The sequence below is a fragment of the Symphodus melops genome (assembly GCF_947650265.1).
Source record: "Symphodus melops genome assembly, chromosome: 12".
Classification (NCBI taxonomy): domain Eukaryota; kingdom Metazoa; phylum Chordata; class Actinopteri; order Labriformes; family Labridae; genus Symphodus; species Symphodus melops.
The window spans coordinates 4600841-4622330 of NC_136702.1; the positions used below are offsets into that span (position 1 = coordinate 4600841).

Here is a 21490-nt window from a genome sequence, read left to right on the forward strand (position 1 = left end):
TCACAGGTTTCTGTCTGTCCTCTTTAATTAACCAAGGCTTTATTATGAATTGAAAGAAAAGCACAGCGTTTGTAAATTGGTTCCTTTTGTTTTTGTGAAATACATTCAAATGACTTTATAACATAGAAAAACAATCTCTAAAAACACTTGCCAAAACCATATACAACACAGCAAGCACCGAATAAATATTTACACTTATTTATAAATTCATCTCTAATAATTTAGAACCCCACCTCACACATCATAATGAATACAGACCTGTACAATATACCCAGCGTGTGTCAGTGTGGACTGTGTGTTCAGCAGGCTTTAAGGCGGCTTGTTTGGCATTTACAGAAACCGAAGACAACCATGAATACATTTTTACAGTTTTCCGTTATCACTGGAATGTATTAGCCAATGACATCAGACGAGAATTACTTCAAAATCCTGAATCCGATCTACGTGTTTTTATGTGCAAACATCCAGCGAGCTCCAGCGTGATTCAGCCCGAACGAGTGTGATGCAACAGCGCTGAGGAAATAACTCGACAACACATCACCTGTACTAAGAGTTACACGCGAAACCACAACCCTCCATTGTGTTGACGACATGATGAAGCAAAGGTCTGAGTGAGCTGCTCGTGTCATGAAGTCAAGTGTCGGGACTTTTTCAAAAAAGGGATCAGGTAGAATAGAGATGCTCCGATATCATTGATGTCCAACTGATACCAACAGCCAGAGTGTCACACTGATGGAAAACCATGATTTCTCACTTCATACTCTCTGCTAGCCCTCCGCTGTTGTTGCTTGTTCTTGTGGCATGATAAGTGATCTGAAACCAGTTTCATTATTGGCAGTTATGGCGTCACATCTGTGTACTAACGGCAGACAGGTTGGCACTTGATTCAGATGTCATTATGGGAACAACTCTAAGTGAAATCATGTGGTGTGAAAGAGTCTCCTGGTTCCCCGAATGTGTGACACAGTTTCATATTCCTCCGACCCCCTCTGACCCGACAGACGGTTGGGTCTGGCATTGTGGTTTCTTCCAGTTTAGTGAAGTGTGTCCTGGTCTGCAGGATGGGAACCGGCCTGAACCTGCACCCATCTCAAGAGCTTGATGAGATTCGTCCAATAACTTTGTGAGTTTCAGCAGATGTGTGAAAAAAAGAAAAAAAGAAAAAAAGAAAACCCCTTCAGGATGTAGGGTCATTCAAAGTCGTCTTCATATTCGTACTCATCCAGGTCCAGGTTGCAGTGTGGACTTGGGATCTCAAAGAAGTGTCTCTTTGTCAGACCCAGGTCGCTGGAGATGTGCTGCCCGATAGGGCTCAGAGGATTTTCATACCTAAACAGAAGCATGGAGAAGAAGACACTCAGAGGGAGAACTGTGGAGGACCACTTACTCTGGTAATTATGCAACAGAACAACCACAACCATTATCCAAAGAGTCAGAAGGTAACAACGCCTTTCTATTTCAACGCTAAATCTGAAACGACCAACAGAAGCTGAGTAACCTCGGACTGTACTTTTACTCTATCCATAGTCAGAAACAGCTCGTTTGTATAATCTGTAAACATGAGTGGCTGCTGGTTGCCTAGTGACCCAATCGAAATAGTCCACACCTCGAGTTTACACCAGCAGAAGCATGGATCTGTGGTATCTCTACAGTGACTTTGAGACACTTTAAATAGAGCTGAAACATAGTCAATGAGGAGCTTTAGAGCAGCTGAAACACAACGCCAAGTCACTCCTCATGTTGAGTCTTGATGCTACATGAAGCTAGCTGGCTGCTCTTACCTGTAGCTTCATGTTTTTCCTACAAAAGCAGAACAGCAAACGAGAGCTGTTCCCAAAACCGTCCAACTCTTTTTGTAAACAGACAGGACATTTTCAACAAATCGCTGTGACTGGGAAGCACAGAGGAGTAGCACGTAAAGGTTGGATGAAGATGGAGCAGGAAAGATGTTTCTTTAGAGGAAACTAAAACAGAGTCATAGCTCAAAGACGTGCCACAAACACACACCATGCAGTGCTGCTGGACTCAACTATCATCTAATGTCAACAGGTTGATTGAACTGGAGGGTCGGGGGGGGGGGGGGGGGGGCAGGAGTGGGTTTAGGACTAGACTTTCTGAAAGAGGAGGAGGGGAACACTTAGTCCCTGCTGGTACCCTGAGTGTCTTACCTGCTCTGGTTAGCAGTCTGTCTTTAGAAGTCGGTGGTGTTCCTAAAACCGCCACACAACATACCTGTCAACAGCCTCATCTATCACTGTCTGATGCTGGACACAACGCTCAGCTCCGTCAGTGTGCTCCACTCTCGTTTAACAAGACTACATCAAAAACTGTGAAATGAAAAACTACCTCGTGTTTTTTAACAAACAAATAGCGATGAAAATAAAGTGGCTGACATTGATGGAAGAATAGAAAGCCGTACTTGAGAAATTAAGAAAGGAAGAACTCTTTTTAAATGTAGGAAGTATCATTTGGTTAGACTGAGTGGAAGAGGGGTTAATTGTTAAAGTCTAACTTTACAATTGTTTTCATGAGTAAGTTAGTAAACCGATCATCTGTGCCTACGTATCATGTCCACTTTGAACAGCACGTTGTGTAAACGCAGACTCACACGTCGTTGCACTGATCGTTGGCGGCCTCTTCAGCCACCAGGATGTCGTACTCCTCTGCTGCATATTTCTCCCAGTCTGACATCTCCTGTCCGTCCGTCTCCAGCTCCTGAAAAACATCGACAGTCACGTGATCCGCCCGACCTCTGACAGGACAGAGAGTCCTGCTGTGATCTCAGAGTTCAATGTGCTCACCCTGATCACGGAGAACGGGTCCCTCTGCTCGTGGTCCAGGTACTTCTCTATGTTGAAGAACGTGTCGAAGAAGATGTGGGACAACTTGCACCTTTTAAGGTCCCGCAGCGTGATCTTACCTGAAGCAACAAAAGGAGGCAGATCAGACACAATTCTTAAACACGTTCTTAAGCAGTGACTGATTATTTCTGGTATGGGTATAAAAGCATACACAGGGGCTCAATAGAAGGATTTTTATATCGACCTAGACATCCAATGTAGCTTTCAAAATGTTCCTGAGACGATGATGACTTAGTAAATATTGAGTTTTGGCCCCGACAACCCCCATAGATCACTTTGTAGAATGTGAAAGCGGTAATTGACGTCTTTATTTGCTTACTGATCAAACACATGATGTTCAAACTTGAGCTGCAGCTAATCTTTTTCTTTCATTATTTATTAACCTGTCAATCATTTTTTCCAATTAACTGAATCCTCTGTAGTCTTTGAAATGTAAAATTATGTGTCTGTAACAAGTTATCAGAGCTCAGTGACAAGTCCTCAAACTTTTTTTTATTTTTGATTGAAAAACAAAGAAAATACATTGTTAAACATGGAAACAAAAAGCTGCAGTGAGTCATTAGAGAATCTGTTAGAGGGAAATGTTTGGATTCAAAGCAGAGCATACTTGATCAGAAGTGGATGAACTGAGTGATTTGTTAAAGCACAGACACCTTTAGTTTAGTCGTCAAAGGACACTTGGCAGCCTGATGCTTGGTGAATGTGGCTCAACTTTCACAAAGCTTCAGATGTCTCGTTGGCCTTGCAATAAAATGAACTACTTTTTTTTTTTTTTTTTTTTAAACCTAACCAATGGCTTCATCTGTGATGCCTGACATAAGTGAAGAGAAATTTAAATTTTTGCTTTTTAAAGAGTGGAAAAAACCCCCCAAATAATTCCTGTGGCATTTCAAAAATGTGCTGGGTTTTTGTAAAAACGACCTCCAGAGTCCTCTGGTGTGCATATGAACTCATCTCTGTCCACCACAGGCCACAAATCTCAAAAGAATTTCACGTGTAAATGGGACGTCTTAGCAGACTTTAAAATCGGCTAAAAAAGCTTCGAGTTACGCTCTCGGGAGGAGGACAGAGGCTCACATTACACGTTCTGTTTCACAGCTCCTCCGCTGCAGAATACCAGCAGGTCGACTTTGGGTCACATACTTGCCGTGGCTGTCAATACTAAACATGCATACCCTCACTGTGGACCAGCGTCTTCCACATGGAAAGGCAGTAAAAGCTAAGTGCTGGAGGGAATTTGTCGACAGTGTGGATGACACCGACAGCTGGCAGTCAGCCGGTGTCTCATCTATAACTGGTCACTCAGCTTGTGATCAATGCCCCGACCTGAAGCTGTGTCTGTGGAGCCTGTCACACTGATCGCTGTGGAAACTTGTGAAAGTTGTATAAATGTACAGACTGGGGGGGGGGGGCTAACCTTCCACCTCAGGCTTGACAAGGTCCAGCATTTGGCAGAGGCAGTCCTCGAAAGGAAGGGGCTCGATGGCCATGGTCTCCAGCTTCTGACACTGCTCCTCATAGAAGTACTCCAGCTCGTACATGCTGAGCACCCCGTCCCCGTCCAGGTCCATACAGCGAAACCAGTACTCTATGCTGGAGCCAAATGAAGGAGAGGACAGGGAGCAAGAGTGCATGTGAGAAAAGACAGTAAACAAACTGAACTCGTTTTATCGCCTCCTCTCTCTTATTGTCACTCTAAAATAACTTTAGCTCCACAATCAGGGAGTTCTTACGATCACTATAACGTACGGTAAGGAGACAGAGAGCAAGGAGGGGAGGAGCTTAGAGCGAGGAAACACAGGAGGAAAGTATTTTTGTGATCAAATGAGAGATTGTTAGCTAAAACTGTTTCATTATCTGTTCATTCAATCGATGCTGTTTTTTAATTATTCTGGACTTTTTTCTCGTCCTGTTTTAAAGGTAACAACAAAAACTGTTTTACTTTGTTCTTTTATTTGTTGCACTTGTACGTTTGTTCTATGGGATACACCTGAATGTCCAGGATCCATAGATGTTTGTATTTTGTTATTCAGCATGTGAAGAGTAAACTGAAGACGCTTAAGACTATGAAACCAAAGTTTCTCTCATTGGGCAGCTCCGGCTCCGTCCTCGCGTCGCTCTGCTTCACATCCTCAGCAGGAGGAGCAACGAGAGATGCGAGTGAGAGAAACTGTGGCGAGCGTTAGCCTCATTAAAGCCTACATACCTGGTGTCAGTCTTCTTGTCCTCTTCAGAGATGAGAAACCAGACAAAATCAGCGTAGCTCAGCCGTCCTTCCTTCAACACCCGTCTGTCTCTGACAACAAAAAGAACAACGACACAATCACTATTGGAACCAAAGCTAAATAAAAACAGAATGGATCGTTTACAAGGTAGAATGAGCTTTCTTCTTACATTTTATCTTGCCTTGTTACCGTCCCTGAGAATATTCTCTCAATCATCTTATGGGAGATGGCTGGGGAAGAAAAGCACAGATTACTTACAATCCCGACTCACAGGGATAAAAACAGCTCTCTCACTTAATGTTCAACTTCTTCACAACACATGTAATCCATTCTCACAGGCTGTAAATCCAGAGAAGCTAATGTAGCTCTGTTTTATCTTGACAGTGCTATAAATCCTCTGGTCATCATTTTGACCATATAGTGGCAGAAATTGTTCCAGACGTGGCGTCATTCGAGCAGGGTACATACGCTGCTCTCTTATTGATCTCGTGTCTCATTTCCCCCGTCTCACTCGCAGGCCATCAACCAGGAACATATGGCGTTGAGTGTGTGGGGAGAAAGCGTCAAAGACAAGTCTTTCTCACGAGTATGTGAGTAGTAGAACAAGTAATATTTACAAATTCTTTTCGTGTAGTCTCAGCCCAACAACAACCAGGAAGACGAAGCTAATAGCGTGTGTGTGACAAAATATCAGCACGCGTGTTTTTTTTTCTTTCCATATATGGTGGAATCCAAACACGACACGCTCTACAGCCGATCCATTACTGTAAAGTTTCAGCCTGTTCTGTTGGGACGCACCTTGGTCGTTGTGCTGTGCCAGGTCCTTCTGGTCAATGAAAAGGTCGTGGTCAGTGTCCAGCTCCCAGAACTTACAGTAGATCACATAGAAGTGTTCATAGGAGAAGAACTCCGTCAGCTGGTTCACGTCCTCTTCCTGCTCCAGCAAAGCCACATTCTGGAGAGGAAGGTAAAAAAAAAACCAAACAAACATACGAGTCAGGTCAAGTTATTGTCTCTATTATAAACTGTAAACATTTATCAGTGATGTAAACACCGCTCGTTGTTGTTGTCTTTTACAGACAAACACGTTACTCAACTTTGACTGAGCACCGTTGTCAGACGTACATGCAAACTGTTTGACAGTGTAAACTAAACAAGAGGACCAACAACATTATGGGATGCCCCATCTCTTGGTTTTATCTTATATGAAGTAACCGGAGCTGGAAGCAGCTGCTGACATGCTGATGTATATTTCCAAGTGTGACCTTACTTGTTGGACTAATAACAGACAGAAAAGAAGGCATAAAAATAGCTCTGCAGTATTGTGAATGGTGTTTTTCTTCACATTGTTTATTGATATTTTGTTGTATTGAGACAGGGACTCTGCAAACATTCGATTCAGTTTCATGAAAAAGAAAAACAAAACAGCATGTGACTGGGCAAAAATAATTCCATTCGTAAACTTTAAATTTGAAGGAAATTGAAGGCCTTTTAATTTCCGTGAAAACATCCACTGTCCAGTACCAACAGTAGACTGTAGCTTTATTCTTTTTAGAGAAAGAAGAAAAGAAAAACAAGATGTGTACCTGAAGAAAGTTGCTTTTCCTGAGTTCAGTACATGTTATTTTTCCATTCCATGACCGGTTCACGTTGTAGAATATCCTCTGAATCACCTGAAATAACAGTTCACAATCTGAGCATTTACCAACAGAACAAAAGCATGAAAAAAAAAAAAAAACAGACGTAGATATTCAAACTTCTCACTAGTTGCAACTTTTTTTTATTTTTTATAAAACATTATTTGTAATTGATAACGGCGCTTTACCGTGGTGATGTATCTTGAGTGAAAGTCTGGCGCCTCCTTCAGGAAAGCTAGGCCTGCGTGTGTGTTCACAACATCCTGCAGACATGAAGTCAAGTCAGCTCAGTTGGTATGGAGGGATTGTTTGACTCATATCCATAACAAAGTCCACAAAACTAACAAACACAATTGTAAAAGAGCAACTCTGTGACCTGCTGCTGCGCGCACACAGTCAGCTCAGTTAGAGGGAGGACTTGAATGGCAAACCACATCTGTCTTTTTTGGTTTTGTAGACAGGACAGATGACATTCAGAGCAGGCCTATAAATGCATACTTATTCAAACATCAGAAGCTGTCAGTGTCTATCGACGTCATTCTGTCATACCATATGCTTTATAAATTGGGCTATATAAATAAAAGGCACCAGGCCTCGTTGGGAGAGGCCATCAAATGTAAATGTCTCTTTGAAGTCACAACACACTGGGTCGACCGGTTTCAGGATGATCTTAAGCCTCTCTGATTGACAGCTAACTGGTGAGAAGGCCGTAGAAAAGACGTTTGCCAGTGACTGCTCTTAACCTTCTCTCCTTCCTCATGCCATAAAGTCACTGGGGGTGTGCTGCATTCTAAATGAACTCTCGCTAAATCCCTGCCATGACCCTACCCTGTATCTTTTTGTTCTCGTCCCTTCTCCTCTGCTGAGGGAAAGAGTTGTTGACATAAACGCGAAGGCGGCAATGTAATTAAAAGGCCTTATTTCAGGGCAGCCGTTGTGCCTCTTTGACTCTCACTGTGAGAAATTAAATCATAGAGAAACACATAAATCACAGGACACAGGAAACGGGCGGGGACAGTCAAATCTACTCCACTGCAATCCGCTTTTCATTCATCAAAACAGTCAAAGACGATACGCTGAACAGAGCCATACAAATTAAACGGCGTGTGCCACAAGGCATCTCTGTTGGTATGCTAACGGGTGTTCAGTGCAGCCCAGCCGCTCCTGCCAGCATGAAAATGAATCAGGTGTAGGGCGGGGGCCTGTGTGGAGCAACAACAGCTTGTCTGGGGGAGTGAGAAGAGAAAAGCTAGCACAGTAGGTCCACATGGTACAACTGAACCAACAATCAATTTAGACTATTTATAAGAAACAATTTGATCTATCTGCTACATATTTTTAAAAATTATTTTGGTGCATTTTTTTTGTTTTTACATGAAACAAATTACCACTTCCTTCTTGACTTTGTTCATTTCTGAAGAAGTCAACTTCTCTCTACATTACTGGCTCACGGTCACGTTCCTGAATGATTCCTCCACCACATTAAAAAAGCACCGCCTCAGCAGCATACACTTCAAAATTAAGTCCAGTTTGCACCATCCCAGCCAATGCAATTTAGCCACCCGACATTTGCCAAGTCCAGCCCTCTCCCTGGGTGAGCTGCAGCCAGTACCTGCAGGAATGGAATAAAGTCGTCTTGTTCCAGGTAATTACAGCCAGGCTTGGCCAAGAGGTGCACAAATTTAGAAGCGTCGTCGTGACAGGTCTGCAGAGTTCTGGAGAAGAAAAGAGAGAACAGATGGTGGCAAGGTTACTCGGTCCTTTGCTCTTATGTTCGCTCTATCCTTGTTATCATCCTTTCAAGAGCACAACTTTTAGAAAAACTGTTCCCCTGAAATGTCTAAGTGCAACTATAATACATTCTGAAATTAGGATTCAGAATCAGCGCCTGGTGATTTGAAGTGTCGAGCGTTGAAGTAGGAACAGTGGAATAATGCGAGTGTGTGTTGTGGCCTCTCATCTAAGAATGGCTCAGTCATGAGCTCAAGTCAAAGGCCAGGTCCGTGCAGCTCTCTGGAGGCTCACGCATTAATACAAGAGCATGCTTATTGCATATGAAAGCATGAACCACACAGCTAAGTGTGCAGACATTACAAAAAGTATTTCATTCAATTTGATCTGTATGTGACTCTGAATGGATGTCTTGATTCAAATACTGTTTATGGCAAACAATCACTCCCTTGTGGGTATTTTTGAGGCTTGTAATCAATAACTTCTGTTAGCAGATAAAAAGCCAAATGTCATCATAGCAGAGAGCTGCGCACAGCGTGTCTCAGCGAGTGGTCATCATTGTTCAAAGGAGAGTGTGTGTGTGTATGTGTCATTTGGCTGTGAGTATAGTAGAAGTCTTGTGAGAAAAGAAGAGGCATTGTCTTACTTTCTCCACATAGCCACAAATTTGTGAACAGACACGAAGCCCGTCCTGTCGCCTCCAGCCAAGCAGAACAATGGCACTTTCCAGTAGAGAGGGCACTCGCAGGCCTGGGGAAAAACGGGGCAGTGTTTTGCGCTTAGAGAATTCAAAAACAAGTTAAGCGACATGCTAAACTTTCTACATTCACATGCAAATATTAAGGCAGAAATGAGCGGTGAGACATAAGTGGGTTACATCACTTAAAGACTTCCCTGAGGAAAAATAACTGTCATATCTCTCTTCACTAAGGTCCCACTTCAGCCACTGCTAACATTCCTCGTGGGGACAGAGATAATATTTTCTGAGAGGTTTAAAAAAAAAAAAAAAAAAAAAAAAAAAAAAAAATCAGCAAACATCTCTGAAGTTGGGCTAAATGGCTTTAATGAAAATAATTTGATTGGAGGCAGCTGAACCTTTACGCGGCAAATCAAATTCTCACCTTGGCAACCTGCCCCATGTCCTCAATGGTGGCCCTTTCATTTGGGAATTGGGAAAATATTTTCTCAACTTTGGAAATGAGGCTGTCGATGTTGATGTTGGCTTGGGGCCGGCCCAGAGGGAAGTAAAACTTTGGAATGCTTTCACTCAGCGCTGTGGTGACGGGCTCCTCCGTCCTCACCTGGGCCTGTGACAAACGAGAGATAAAAACTGTTAGCCGCTGATGCTGGCTAATGCTAACAAGTCACAGCTGAAGCCTTCCAGCCTTAACACAAACTCTACGCTGCTTTAGTTTAAGCACATCTATCAGCGGCCTCAGGGCCCATCAGGGAAGAGCAATCATTATCATTATCCAATTATCTTTAATTGTTGTGACAGTGTTGAATAATAAACAAAGTAATCCACTCTAATGCATTTTTACATCGTAATAAAAGTCAATAAGGACGTGTTTATATGTGCAGAATGAAAAACAATAATTAAGACTGGTGCTGAAATCATGACAAACTGTACTAATAAGTGTGACACAGGAGCAGGTGATAACAACATACAAATACTAGATATGTTTACAATATATATGACAATCTATTCAGATACATAGCCTGTCACATCACTTTGTGTGATAAACAAGCATTTTGTACATATCACAGTCTGTGGGTGCTTTTGAGTATAAATATATATAAGTTGGGTGTGAAACTGGAACATTGGTTCATTTGTTTTTGAAACTGAAGATGAGTGATGAATCACTGCAGGAATATAATCAGCACATCAGTGGCATCACCGTAATGTTTACAAATCGGTTCTGGTATTTCAGTATTATCCATGATCTAAGTGTAAACACAGAGATAGCCTTAAACAGCAGGAGAAATGGTGACACATCACAACCTCTAAGTTGGACTTCTTCATGATTATGAGTTAATAATGCTCTGAACGTTTTCCTTTTGGTAAGTTGTGTTTAAAAACAGACCAATATTTACAATCAGAAATGGAGGAAAACACAGATTGTTTATTAAAAATAAATCAAATAAAAGGACATGCTCCAACATCATTAAATGATGACGTGGACACATTTTACTCACACTTTGACAATATCAAGGAAACCATCCAACCTGCTCTTTTATGACAGAGACGTTGACTACAGAAAAGAAAATGCATTCCTATTTGTTAATTTGAGCCTCTCGGTAAGCTCGGACTGTGAGCCAGCATGGAAAATATAATGGCCTTTGAAGCTACAGGCCTGAATGGAAAACTTAGTCAGTGTTATTAATTATAGCTGCTCTGTTTCTCCTTTGGAGAGTCACATTCTTAAAACAAACTAGCGGTACTTCCTCAGCAGACAGTCCCTTTAAAAAGGACTAGAAAGGCTTTGATGGCCTTCGAAAACCGTGTACGTAGAATCTTCTGGACTAACAACTGGTGTAACAGATGTTTTGTCAAAGGGCTGCACTTCTCAGAAACACAGTCTTCTGAGTATGTAAGCACCTAGATATGTCTCTGAGCCACAGTAACAGCTTTGCGAGGGACGTCTCTGAAACATATACTTTGAATCCATGTGATCAATTCAATTTAAAAAACTTTATTTGTCCCTGGGGGGAAATAAAGAGAGGATTTTGTAACTCAACTCTGAAACCACTTCTTTACGTATCGAGGAATTTGTTCGACACCAGCAGATTTAGCAAGACAAATGACCACGGTTGACACACTAAAAGAAGTTCATACTTATTGATGAAATCTTTCCTAGGCGTCCATGCCGTAAACAACATGAGTCAGGAAAAACATTATCACAGCCTCACACACAAGTATCCAAATACGTCTCTATGTTGAGCATATTAGCCAGTTACTAAAAACAGGCCAAGCAGAACATGCTTTACTCTCAGTCATCAGGACTATTTACATGAGTCAGGAATCTGCACACTAGATCAGTGTCCATGCAGCTCTAATCACATAAACAGACCAACAGGGCCCTGTGGGGAAAGATTCAAATGCCATCTGATTTCTATTTTGTGCAACACATGAATTGTTCTCAACTCTAGATAGATTTTTAAACAATTAATCATCAAGTGTGCAGCAATTACAAATGAATAATGCTGCTTAGCAAGCACAAACTCATCAAGGGGAGTTTAAAGGCTCTAAAGCAAGACATTAGACTTTATGCGACTCTTTTTTTTTTTCCAGGTAAGTGGCTCATGCTAACATAAATGATAAATGCTGATTATCCTCTGCTCTTCTCTGTCCCCTGTGCTGGTGTCAGCTATGGCTATAAATGGACATACACATCTCCTGTTGCCCTTCTCAGCACTGTCCCCACTCCTCTCTTGCTTCATGCTAACAGCTAACAGAGCTCTTGAGCACACCAGCTAAGCCCCGTGACATTTTGCACATCCACAATGATGTGGTTGTGAAGAGGCCAGTAAAGCAGCTGAGGGTAACATACCACACACAATGAAACATAATCGAAGAACAAAGGCTTAAATCTCACACCTCTCTGAACAAAAGAAGAATAGCTTCCCCCAAAACAACTGCAGAAGTTATTCCCTTACAAAGGGGAAGAGATTGTATTCGGATCAGACTTCACAGGCACAGTCATAATCTATATGGTTCAAGTCTTGGATTCCTGTGATGTAACTGGGTGTCTGTCCTCACTTGTCCTGGGTAAAATTGGCTTCATTTATTTCCCCTTTGTTAGGAATACTTAGTGAGAATGAAGATTAGTGCAGTTTCTTTACTTTAAAAAGGCCAGGGATTTATTCTAAGACATGTCGTCCATATTATGAGACATGCCCACAGGCCTGCATGTTAAGAGGGTACACTCGTACAAACACCTGCCTGTCCTTGCTGGAAGGCTCTGAGCCTCTTCTTGAATCGAGAGGGCAGCACAAAGTCACAGCCGCGTGCCAGCAGAGCCAACTCCTTCCTCAGGTCAGGGTCCTGACGCAGGGACAGCTCCCTCATCCTCATCCTTGCTCCGGACAGGACGAGGAACACATAAACACAAATAGCACTCAATCCAGAGTTATCCTCTTGAGCGTACGAATCACAGAGTGCTCGTCAGCTCTGTGAGCACAGGACAGTGGTGTCGGCAGTGGAGATCCTGTGTGTGTGGTGTCCCTCTGATTGTCCTCTGTCAGAGTGAGAGCCTCTTAATGCAAGGGAGCAGCTGCTACTGTGACTCTCTCTCCCATTCCAGATCTGGTCGCACAATCTCAAGCTCTGCCTGCTGCTCTGTCCCTGTCTCTGCCTAACATGTGAACACACACACACACAGATATATGCACACACACTGCACAGGGTCAGGGAGCCCTTGCCTCAAAGCTGCAGGGGAGATAAGAAGTGACGGGCTGTATGCGTGTGGGAGTCACTTAGTGTATGTGTGGAATAGGAGGGGTGTGTGCGACGGATCTGCCCTTCCCAGTTTGCATTCCTCGCTACTCATGAAGGTTATGTAAAGAGACAAGCCTGTTGGATCAGCTCGCTGCTGCTACAGGAACAAATTGAAGGGATGCACCTCAATGCCACAATGCTCCCATCCAAAGGTCTTCTGACCAAAACCTTCAGAGAAACTTTACTTTTGCTCTTATGAAGGAATTTGAAGAACATTCTCAGCATGTCCAACAAAGTGAACGAGTATAATACCAGAAGCCTAACTTCTGCTAAAATCTGCCAGCGTCTGTTATTGTGTCACTAAAGCCACACTAGCAGACAAAATAAACTTAACAAGCCGGCAAACAAAAGTAAAAAATGCAACAACCTTGGTATGACAACTTAAAAATAGCTAACAAGAGTGTGGCTCACCTGATGACACACACACATAACAGTAAGAAGTACTGAGAATATAATTAACTATACTGCTTCCGATCTCATGGCTGTGTTTTGCCTTCTCTTTGCAAGCTTGGGCTGCCAGCCATTCCACATCTTATTATAGTTGATGGGTGGTGGGGAGAAGGGGGGGGGGGGGGGGGTTTGTGTCAAATTCAAAGGATGATGTCCCAACCAGTCTGCGTCTATTAGAAGCGCCAGCAAACACAGTTTGGACAATCCAAGGAACAACATCCAGAGATAGAAGGGTGTATCTTTAGTCCTCCAACAAACATCCGCTTCCGGTTGATGTCCGGGAGTGATGGCAATTACATCAATTCACCATGAATGTGCTGATCTAACAGCTCGGGGGTTGCCTTCAATGTACTCAAGGAAAGCCCAACGTCTACATACTGTAAGACTGAATGAAGAGTAAACGTGTATCCAGTTGTCCACATCATTAGACTCCGTGGATAAGCCTGCGTGTGGTAATGTTTTTGTTATTAAAGAACGAAAGTGAGAGCCCACCCGTGGTATTTTTAGTTGACAGGATCATAGCGTCCACAGTTTTCCACTGGTTTCTGCTCAAACCCAGTTCCTGTTATCAACCACACAGGACACTGCACACACTTGATAAGCTGTTTGTATGATGGCTTTTCACACTGGCTGCCTTTTGTTCACGCTCATCAATTCAAAGCAGATATGGAAAGAAAAGCAATAAGGCCACAATCCAACCCGGTAGATCACATTGAAGTGTCAACTCACACGGAAAACTGTTGGGTTTGTTTTCGTGCGTTAGCAAACAACATTTGAAGTGTGCATCACTAAGAGAGGTCCACAACGCAGCAGGGATAATGATGTGTTTGTTTACACACGAGGCAACTGTACCACTGATGTTTTAAAAGGAAGGACACATTAAGGGAGTGAAGAGCGACCACAACGCAGACTCAATGTGAGCCTCCCCCTCATCATGTGACAAACTCCAGCAAGCATGACCAAATAACCAAATAATTTTAGGAGTAAGAGGAGATAATCTGGTTGTATTTGTTCCCCTTAAAAAAACAATTCTGATACTTAAAACTGCAAAACTCTGTATGAATCAAAAGGTTACACCAATCTGAGAAAACTTCAAACCAAAGTTATTACATGAAAGTTCCCAAAGAGCAGATCCAGGTGGTAGTCTTTCTACACACAGAAACCAGATATTCACATACTAATGGCAATGACAACAGCTATCTGCTGTGGCCTTCTGATCTGGGTAAAAACTTCAGGGAAATTAAACACTGAATTAATCCACTTACACGAAGCTTAGACAATATGAATGGAAGCTTGCTGTGTAGGCTGCTGTTTAGGAGCAATCAATGAGAGTCAGTATATGAGTCCCCCTCAGGTTGATTCTTCACCGGCCAGTTCTAAAATATGAAATCCTTCATGGATAAGTGATTGTTTCGAGGCATTTACAATACTGGTGGAAATTGTACTGAGAAACTCTAATTGCAGGCAGGTTGTCCAAATCCCACATCCAAACAAACTCTGAGGTGAAAAACCAGTCACATGACTTTACAAAGTAGATTCCACACTCTAACATGAACCCAGACTGACCCCACAAAATGTCTAATCTGTGAACTACAGGTACTTATTCAGATTGGTTCAGAAACATGTGTCCAGACTTGTTTACTTCATTACATAACAGAGGAGCTTATGAAACACAAATGAGTTAGTAACTATTGGCAGGTTTAAGCCATAGAGCTCCCAGCAGTAATGTGACTTTTACAAGTTGTTGAGGTACAATTTTAGATGAGCTTTAATCAAGAAGGAATTCATAAGAGATACTTTAAACCATTGATATTCAAGACTCAACATGTAGGGCAGACCACAGTTGAGGGAAATAAATGACAGATGGGTGGAGCAAAATACTGATGATAACTCCCCAGAGGCTTCTCCATCTTGTCAATACAAGCGTACACAGTGTCCCACAAAAATACTAGATTTGTCTGGCTTCTGTATGTGCAGCAGTAACTTCATTAAACCAGTGACATGTGCCTACAGTTGCAACTCATGACTAAGGGGTCGTTCCACAACATTGGGTACTAAACCGAAATCCAGAAAGCTCAAGCTTATCCACCAAATCAGCTGTCTGAGACTGGGATTTGGGATACATGTGAACATGGCCCAAAAATAGGTCCTATTGACTGACAACATGGTGGTCTCCGGGAAGGCTGACATGCATTACATGATGTAGGCAGATCAGCTGGTTTGCATAACAGTGATACAAAAAGAGAGCCTGACAGTTATGATGGAGGTCTGCTTAGATGTCTATATAGTCTACATGACACCAGAAGTGGAGCAAAGGGTCAGAAGACTAAGGAAGGAATCTGCAGATAAGAGGTTACTGTAAATACCCCCCCCCACACACACACACACACTAATACAACAATAATAAAGTTAGTACTATGTAAACACTGACCGTTATTAGTTGTTAGAGACATCAGCTGCAGAGATCAAGACCATTAATTGCATTTTCCATACTTTCCATATTTTACAGCAAAATATCACTATATAGTGACTGTTTGTTGACCTAACCAAAGATGACATAACACTGAAGCTGTTATATTCATATTTAGAGTTGGTACATATTAACTTAATTTAAACATTTGCTTCAAGTCACATTTAGCCGCACAAGAAAAGTTGAATGGATCCTATTCAGAAAAAAGGAAAGGAAAAGGAAAAAAAGGAAATTAAACTTACTTTTCAGACAGTGAAAGTTACCTTATCTTATATTAGTCTTTTGTGACATATCCATATTTTAAGGGAACATTTACTGATTACACATCTACAGTACTAAGCCTTGTCTTCTGCATTAAATGTAAAATAAAAAAGGTTTAAAATTGGTGCACATTAGAAAACAGTCAGTACCACTGTGGAGGTTTAAAACAAATAAACAAACAAAAGAAACTAAACAGGAATTTGGCTGAAATCTATAGAACATAGGAGGTGTAAAACTTGTTTCGTCCTGCACGCTCACATAGGCTCTGAACATGCTCAGTCAAAGCTAAAAGACAAAGGCTGCAATTTTACACTAAACACTCCCAAGTTAGGAAGACTTGGGAGTGTTTAATAAATGGACTTGTGAGTAACCATCTAACTCAGTTCTCTCAGACGGCTCAGGCAACTGATAACGTGACCCTGGACCTCTGTCTGCTTCAAATAGCGTCAATGGGGCTGAGTCCTACGAAGCGTGTTAAAAATAAAGTCACATCTAGAGGATGAATAACCGCAGATCCTAAATCTAGATACTGAGAATTTACTAAAAAGTAAACACTGAAGTTATTATCTTTCAAAAACTCTTCATTTATAACCTCTCTGTGACTGAGTGTGACCTTTACACTAGTAAAAGAAAGAAAATTCTGAGCTTCACAGCAGCACTGAAAGTTGGGCCTTAACGAGGAGCTCATATTTACTGTACATGATGTAAATACAAGATCTGCCACCACATATTCTGACAGTGAGCATCATCTAACAGACGTTGTTTTAGAGTAAATTACAAGGGATGAATGTTCTGCCACACCCCATCTCGCTGGCTACAGTTCTGGGTATTTAATGCCAACACACGGGAACCAAGGCTATCTATATCAGTGTCTGATGTCAAAGTCACACCAGCTGTTCCAGGCCGCACCAGCCTGAAATAAACTGAATTTTTCACTAATCCTTTCAAGAATGCATCTCTATGCGGGAATTCATTTTGTTGTCTTAAAATAGAAGTATTACTTTATATATCATCACAATCCTTTTAAAAATGGAGTGACACAGTGTTGCCACATGCCATGACACATCACAGCAGAATACACAAACTGTTCAGCAGTTGCTTTATATTAAGCAGGGCTGAGAGAGTAGTATTAGGGGTCAAGAATCAATGGGAGGAAGAGACATGAATATCTTTAGCAGCCTCTTCCTCTTGTGAATGTTGTGGTTTGAGAAATGGATCATTTCTCAGCGAGTCAGCAAAAGGCCTTAGTCAGACTATGTTTTTGTCAATTTACGCAGGAGAATTCTTGCATGTAGAAGATCTAAAACTTTAACTTTGCACTTTTCCAGCATGGAAGAGTTTTTAATACTTTTCCACAAAATATCTAGTTAAACAGAAATATGAACAACTCATCATCAGAAAGACTGGGTTGTTAAGAGTTTAATGCTAAGACGGAGGAAGTACAGATATTGTACGACATGTGAGTGCTTGAATGCCTCCTCATGCCTGTCTTTAGCATGTCAACAACATGTAGGAGGAGGAGTCTCTGACAGGACTGGCCACAGCTGTCTGGATGTCTCACTGTCATCACACTTACTATGATCACAATGTCCCTTCTTGAAAGAGGCAGACTCATTCAACAGAAACCTCTGAGCCTTTTAAATGTGTAGTGCCGTTTGATTCTTTCTGTGATTAAAGCATGTTTGAGTAGACTATTCTCTTCTATAGACTCCGGTCACACCACAGCAACATCTGCAGCCTGTAGGCTGAAAGAAGTCACCAGGGATAGGCTAGGTTCAGACTATCACACCTCTCATACCACGCTTATTCAAGGGTGAGGCACGGACATTTGGAAAGTATTTGACTGGACAGGCATGGAGGTTCCTCTATGATGGTGCAGGGTGGACAGTCATTGAATCTCTCTGAACCTGTAGGATACTCAGCAGCCTCTTGTGGCCAGCCTGGGAAAGTGAACTTTCTAACTTTAGGGTTCTTTTTAAGATAAGTGCCTTGTCTGACAAATATGTTAATCTTTTGGAAACTTTACAAACCGTGGTTCAGGAGGAGAAAGATCAACTAAAAAGTCAAGATCTAGTATCATCCTGCTGCGTCTGATGATTTATAACTTACAGTATATTGTTGATGCAGAATTCATTAGTTAACAAACACAAGAAAGTATAGTTAACATAATCTGAGATAGCGGATACATTTTGAACTACCATACAAGACATATCAAAGATCTTACTACCTGCATGTATGTTGGTGAGTAAGCCCAGGAAGTGTGACACATTAAACCCCGACATTAAAGAGGCTAAATGTAATTCAGCACCAATAAAATGTTCTTTTACTTCTTCTGTAAAAAATAAAGGCCGATGAGCACAAAGTTTGGGCAACCTTTTATGCATGTATTGTAGGTGTATGCTTTATATTTTATAGCAAAAATATTTCTTCAAACTCAACCTCTAAAAAACAAAGAAGAGCATAAAAGGCCTTAATCACCTCCTTGGCCTTTGTGACGTAAATAAACACATGGGAATTGTTACGTAGTTATTAACTCCATTCCAGTATTGGAATGCATAACATTGTTTAGTTGCATTAAATACACAGGAGATTTTGTAACTCACACTTAAGTTATTGTTATCTCAAGCTGGCTTATACTGGAAGACACACCTTGTTTTGTACATTTGATTAAAGAGCCACCTTGAACGCCCTGTGATGATTTAAGAACCTCTTAATCTTGGCAAAACGTGTTTCATAAAAATGTTGATTAGAGGGATGAGCCGCATACATGCTGAAATAAATCTGGTGATAAACTTCTTTGGTTTTGTTTATTTTGTTCGTATTTACCTTTTTTGTGCTGACAGATCTCCGAAGTACTCTACCATTGGGTCCAGTCATTCTTGTGTTACTGCTACTACCAGAGGGCAGGGTGCTGGCAGATGGGGGGCTGGAGGGAGTACCGAGGTGGGCAGGCTTCTTTTCTGCCATGTTCCTTTGGGATGCAACATTGTTGTTGTTCTCGTTGAAGGTCAACAACCTTGAGTCCTGTGGTTCCCCATTGCTCAGATCAATGCTTTGTCCAGTTTTGATTAGGTCAAGATAATCCTTGAGTAGTGACTGTGTTGCAGGATCACTCAACCAGTTAAGAAAGAGCTCATCAACCTTCATCTTAAGAACAGGCTGGAGGACTTGTGGTGACGGCATTTTGTTGTGTATTGCTTCTTATCTTCTCTGACAAACTTATTACCTGTGTGGAAATGAGAGTAATGTTTACAACACAACACTTCTGCTTCTGTGTTTCCTGCACAGCCGCTATGAAATACTACTGTACCCTAAGGAGCTGAAAAAAGTTGTTCTAAACACAGTGTCTGACAGAAAAAACAACCCTCGCAATAGCTTGGTATCAGCTGTCCTTGCTGTGAGTTGAGTTCACACACACAACACTCACTGACGTTATTGAATTTTTTTTAGCGCGAAACGTCAATGACTTCTCCCACAGGCAAAGTAAACGTGAACCCATATTGACACTGGTAAAGTTGGCTATTTTTAACCACTTTGTCAGAAAAAAAACAACAGCTGCTTAGAGTAAGGTTTGAAAGAGCCAGCATCAGTCAAAGCTGTCAGACTACTTAAGAAAGAGAATCCCAGGTCGACAGAGTAAGTCAGGGAGAAGCAGACAACAGTTTGTTAGCTACTGTAGCTTTAGCAGGCTTATTTACGTTGTCGATAACAACGATACAAACCTTGGAGGGAATAAACTGTAATGTCGCGGAGGCTCTACAATACATCCCACATGAACGAAGGTGTCGCAAGCTCGTCTTTGTACCTGTGAATCAGAAAAAGTAACGTTGTATCTCTGGTGTCCATGTTACTGGGTGAAAGCAGAGCAGATAAACGCAACTTCCCAGCCAGGCAGCTCGCGTTCCCCTGGTAACCACTACATGTTATCGCGAGACCTTCCGGGTGATAGTTCAACCCATAGCCCAGCGGCTCCACTTCAGTAGACTTTCATTCAAACCACCTGTTGAAAGTTTTGTTTCCTTAATTTTTTCCAGAGAATATTGTTGCAGTTTCCTTCATTTTAACCCCCAGTAGGCCTGGTCTGTGACTGAATTGGAAATTGCGTTTAAAAAAAATGTCAGGTCCTGTGTTCAAAATCATCCCCCGGTAGGCTAAATGTCGGTGAGCATAAAAGGTGTTTAATATAAGCTACTCTAATTGCTGAAAAAAAATGACACTTACACTGTATAAAATAAGGTAATAATTGTATATAAGTATTACTGCTATAGCTATAGCTATCATTCTTTGACCTAAATACTGTTTTCAGTGGCAGAGATATTCAGAAATAATATGAAAATGGTTGTAGTAAAACGTACAATATTTCTTAAGTATAATATTAGGTTATTATTGAGTTATATGAGTATGAATAACTATACAAAGGAAAAATTCTCTTGTAAACAAGTATTTAAAAAGTGATCTAGTATCTTGTTGGGAACCATTGACCTTGGGACAATTTGATCATCTTGCATTTTAAATACATTGATGTGTGTTTTATGTCAAATGAATCTGTAAAGCAGTAACTGTAGGCTATGTTTAATAATGTAGCAGGAAAAGAGCCTAAACTGATAGTAAAGTGATTCTCAAGTACATTCATTCAAAATCACGCTCATGTTTTTTTTTATTCTTCATGTATACTCTCATTTTAGATTTTTACAAGTTTAGAAAGGGTCAGCAGAGTTTTAATTGCCGTCTTCTTTCTTTTTCTTAACACACAGTTGTTCCTTTTTCTGTCATGTTCACTGCATGTTTAATTTTTTCATTGTTGCACTTGCACTCATTTTCAAGAAATGAGTCCTTCTGTTTGTTCAATTTAGCCTCTAATGAACTTTATCCAGACTCTTTTTGCACGAATAACACCAATACATCTGTGTCTAACCCCCCTCTCTTTAATTCCATCTCATTGAAGCAGCTGGGCTGAGCACCTGGTGTGTATGAAGCTAAAGATTACTGCAGGGAGGAGTGGTCCCAGATATCTCAGCCTGACTCTCTGCATCCCCAGCGTAAACTCAGGAAACACAAGGAAAGGTCAGTGTTGAAAAGGTCACCGTATTTCACATCAGGGACAAAAAAAGAGTAAATTGTTTTTAAGCACAATGGGACTTTCCAACTCTGTATCTCAAACTTAATCTAAAAAGCAGGTTTCAGCCACCAATGTTTGAAATTAAAGGATATTTAAGTGATCATGAAACACATGTTGGATGCACTTAAGAGGCTAAAATGTAACATGGAAACAACAGAAACGGATTACATGATCACAAGGTCAGACATTAATGTTACAAGAACTATTTCACTTGGAATTACTCTTACAAAAGCATTGC

General features: G+C 41.4%; 1 protein-coding gene across 3 annotated transcripts; it reads right to left on the minus strand.

The window, feature by feature from the left end:
• Window positions 1-22: 22 nt before the first annotated feature.
• Window positions 23-20079, minus strand: ppp2r3b (protein phosphatase 2, regulatory subunit B'', beta). 3 transcript variants are annotated; one of them, XM_079358067.1, is made up of 14 exons: window positions 19939-20079; window positions 18960-19359; window positions 9576-9761; window positions 9101-9204; window positions 8336-8438; window positions 6912-6986; window positions 6673-6759; window positions 5885-6041; window positions 5256-5316; window positions 5068-5157; window positions 4279-4454; window positions 2802-2920; window positions 2609-2715; window positions 23-1329 (listed from the first exon to the last, which is right to left on the minus strand). In XM_079358067.1, exons 2-14 carry the CDS (start codon window positions 19314-19316, stop codon window positions 1191-1193), a joined length of 1761 nt encoding a protein of 586 aa, XP_079214193.1. In that variant the 5' UTR covers window positions 19317-19359; window positions 19939-20079; the 3' UTR covers window positions 23-1190. The 3 variants fall into 3 exon arrangements, with proteins under 3 accessions (XP_079214193.1, XP_079214194.1, XP_079214195.1); XM_079358068.1 differs by having other exon boundaries at window positions 19856-19944; XM_079358069.1 differs by lacking the exons at window positions 18960-19359; window positions 19939-20079 and adding an exon at window positions 12398-12876.
• Between the last annotated feature and the right edge of the window lie 1411 nt (window positions 20080-21490).

What these genes read in the sequence shown, in the direction of transcription:
- ppp2r3b (XM_079358067.1), bottom strand. Translation starts at nt 19,316, where the DNA reads ATGCCGTCACCACAAGTCCTCCAGCCTGTTCTTAAGATGAAGGTTGAT. An exon ending in ACTCAAGATACATCACCACG is followed by an intron (nt 6,760 to 6,911) that starts GTAAAGCGCCGT and finishes CTGTTATTTCAG; the next exon opens with GTGATTCAGAGGATATTCTA. An exon ending in GACAAGAAGACTGACACCAG is followed by an intron (nt 4,455 to 5,067) that starts GTATGTAGGCTT and finishes ATTTGGCTCCAG; the next exon opens with CATAGAGTACTGGTTTCGCT.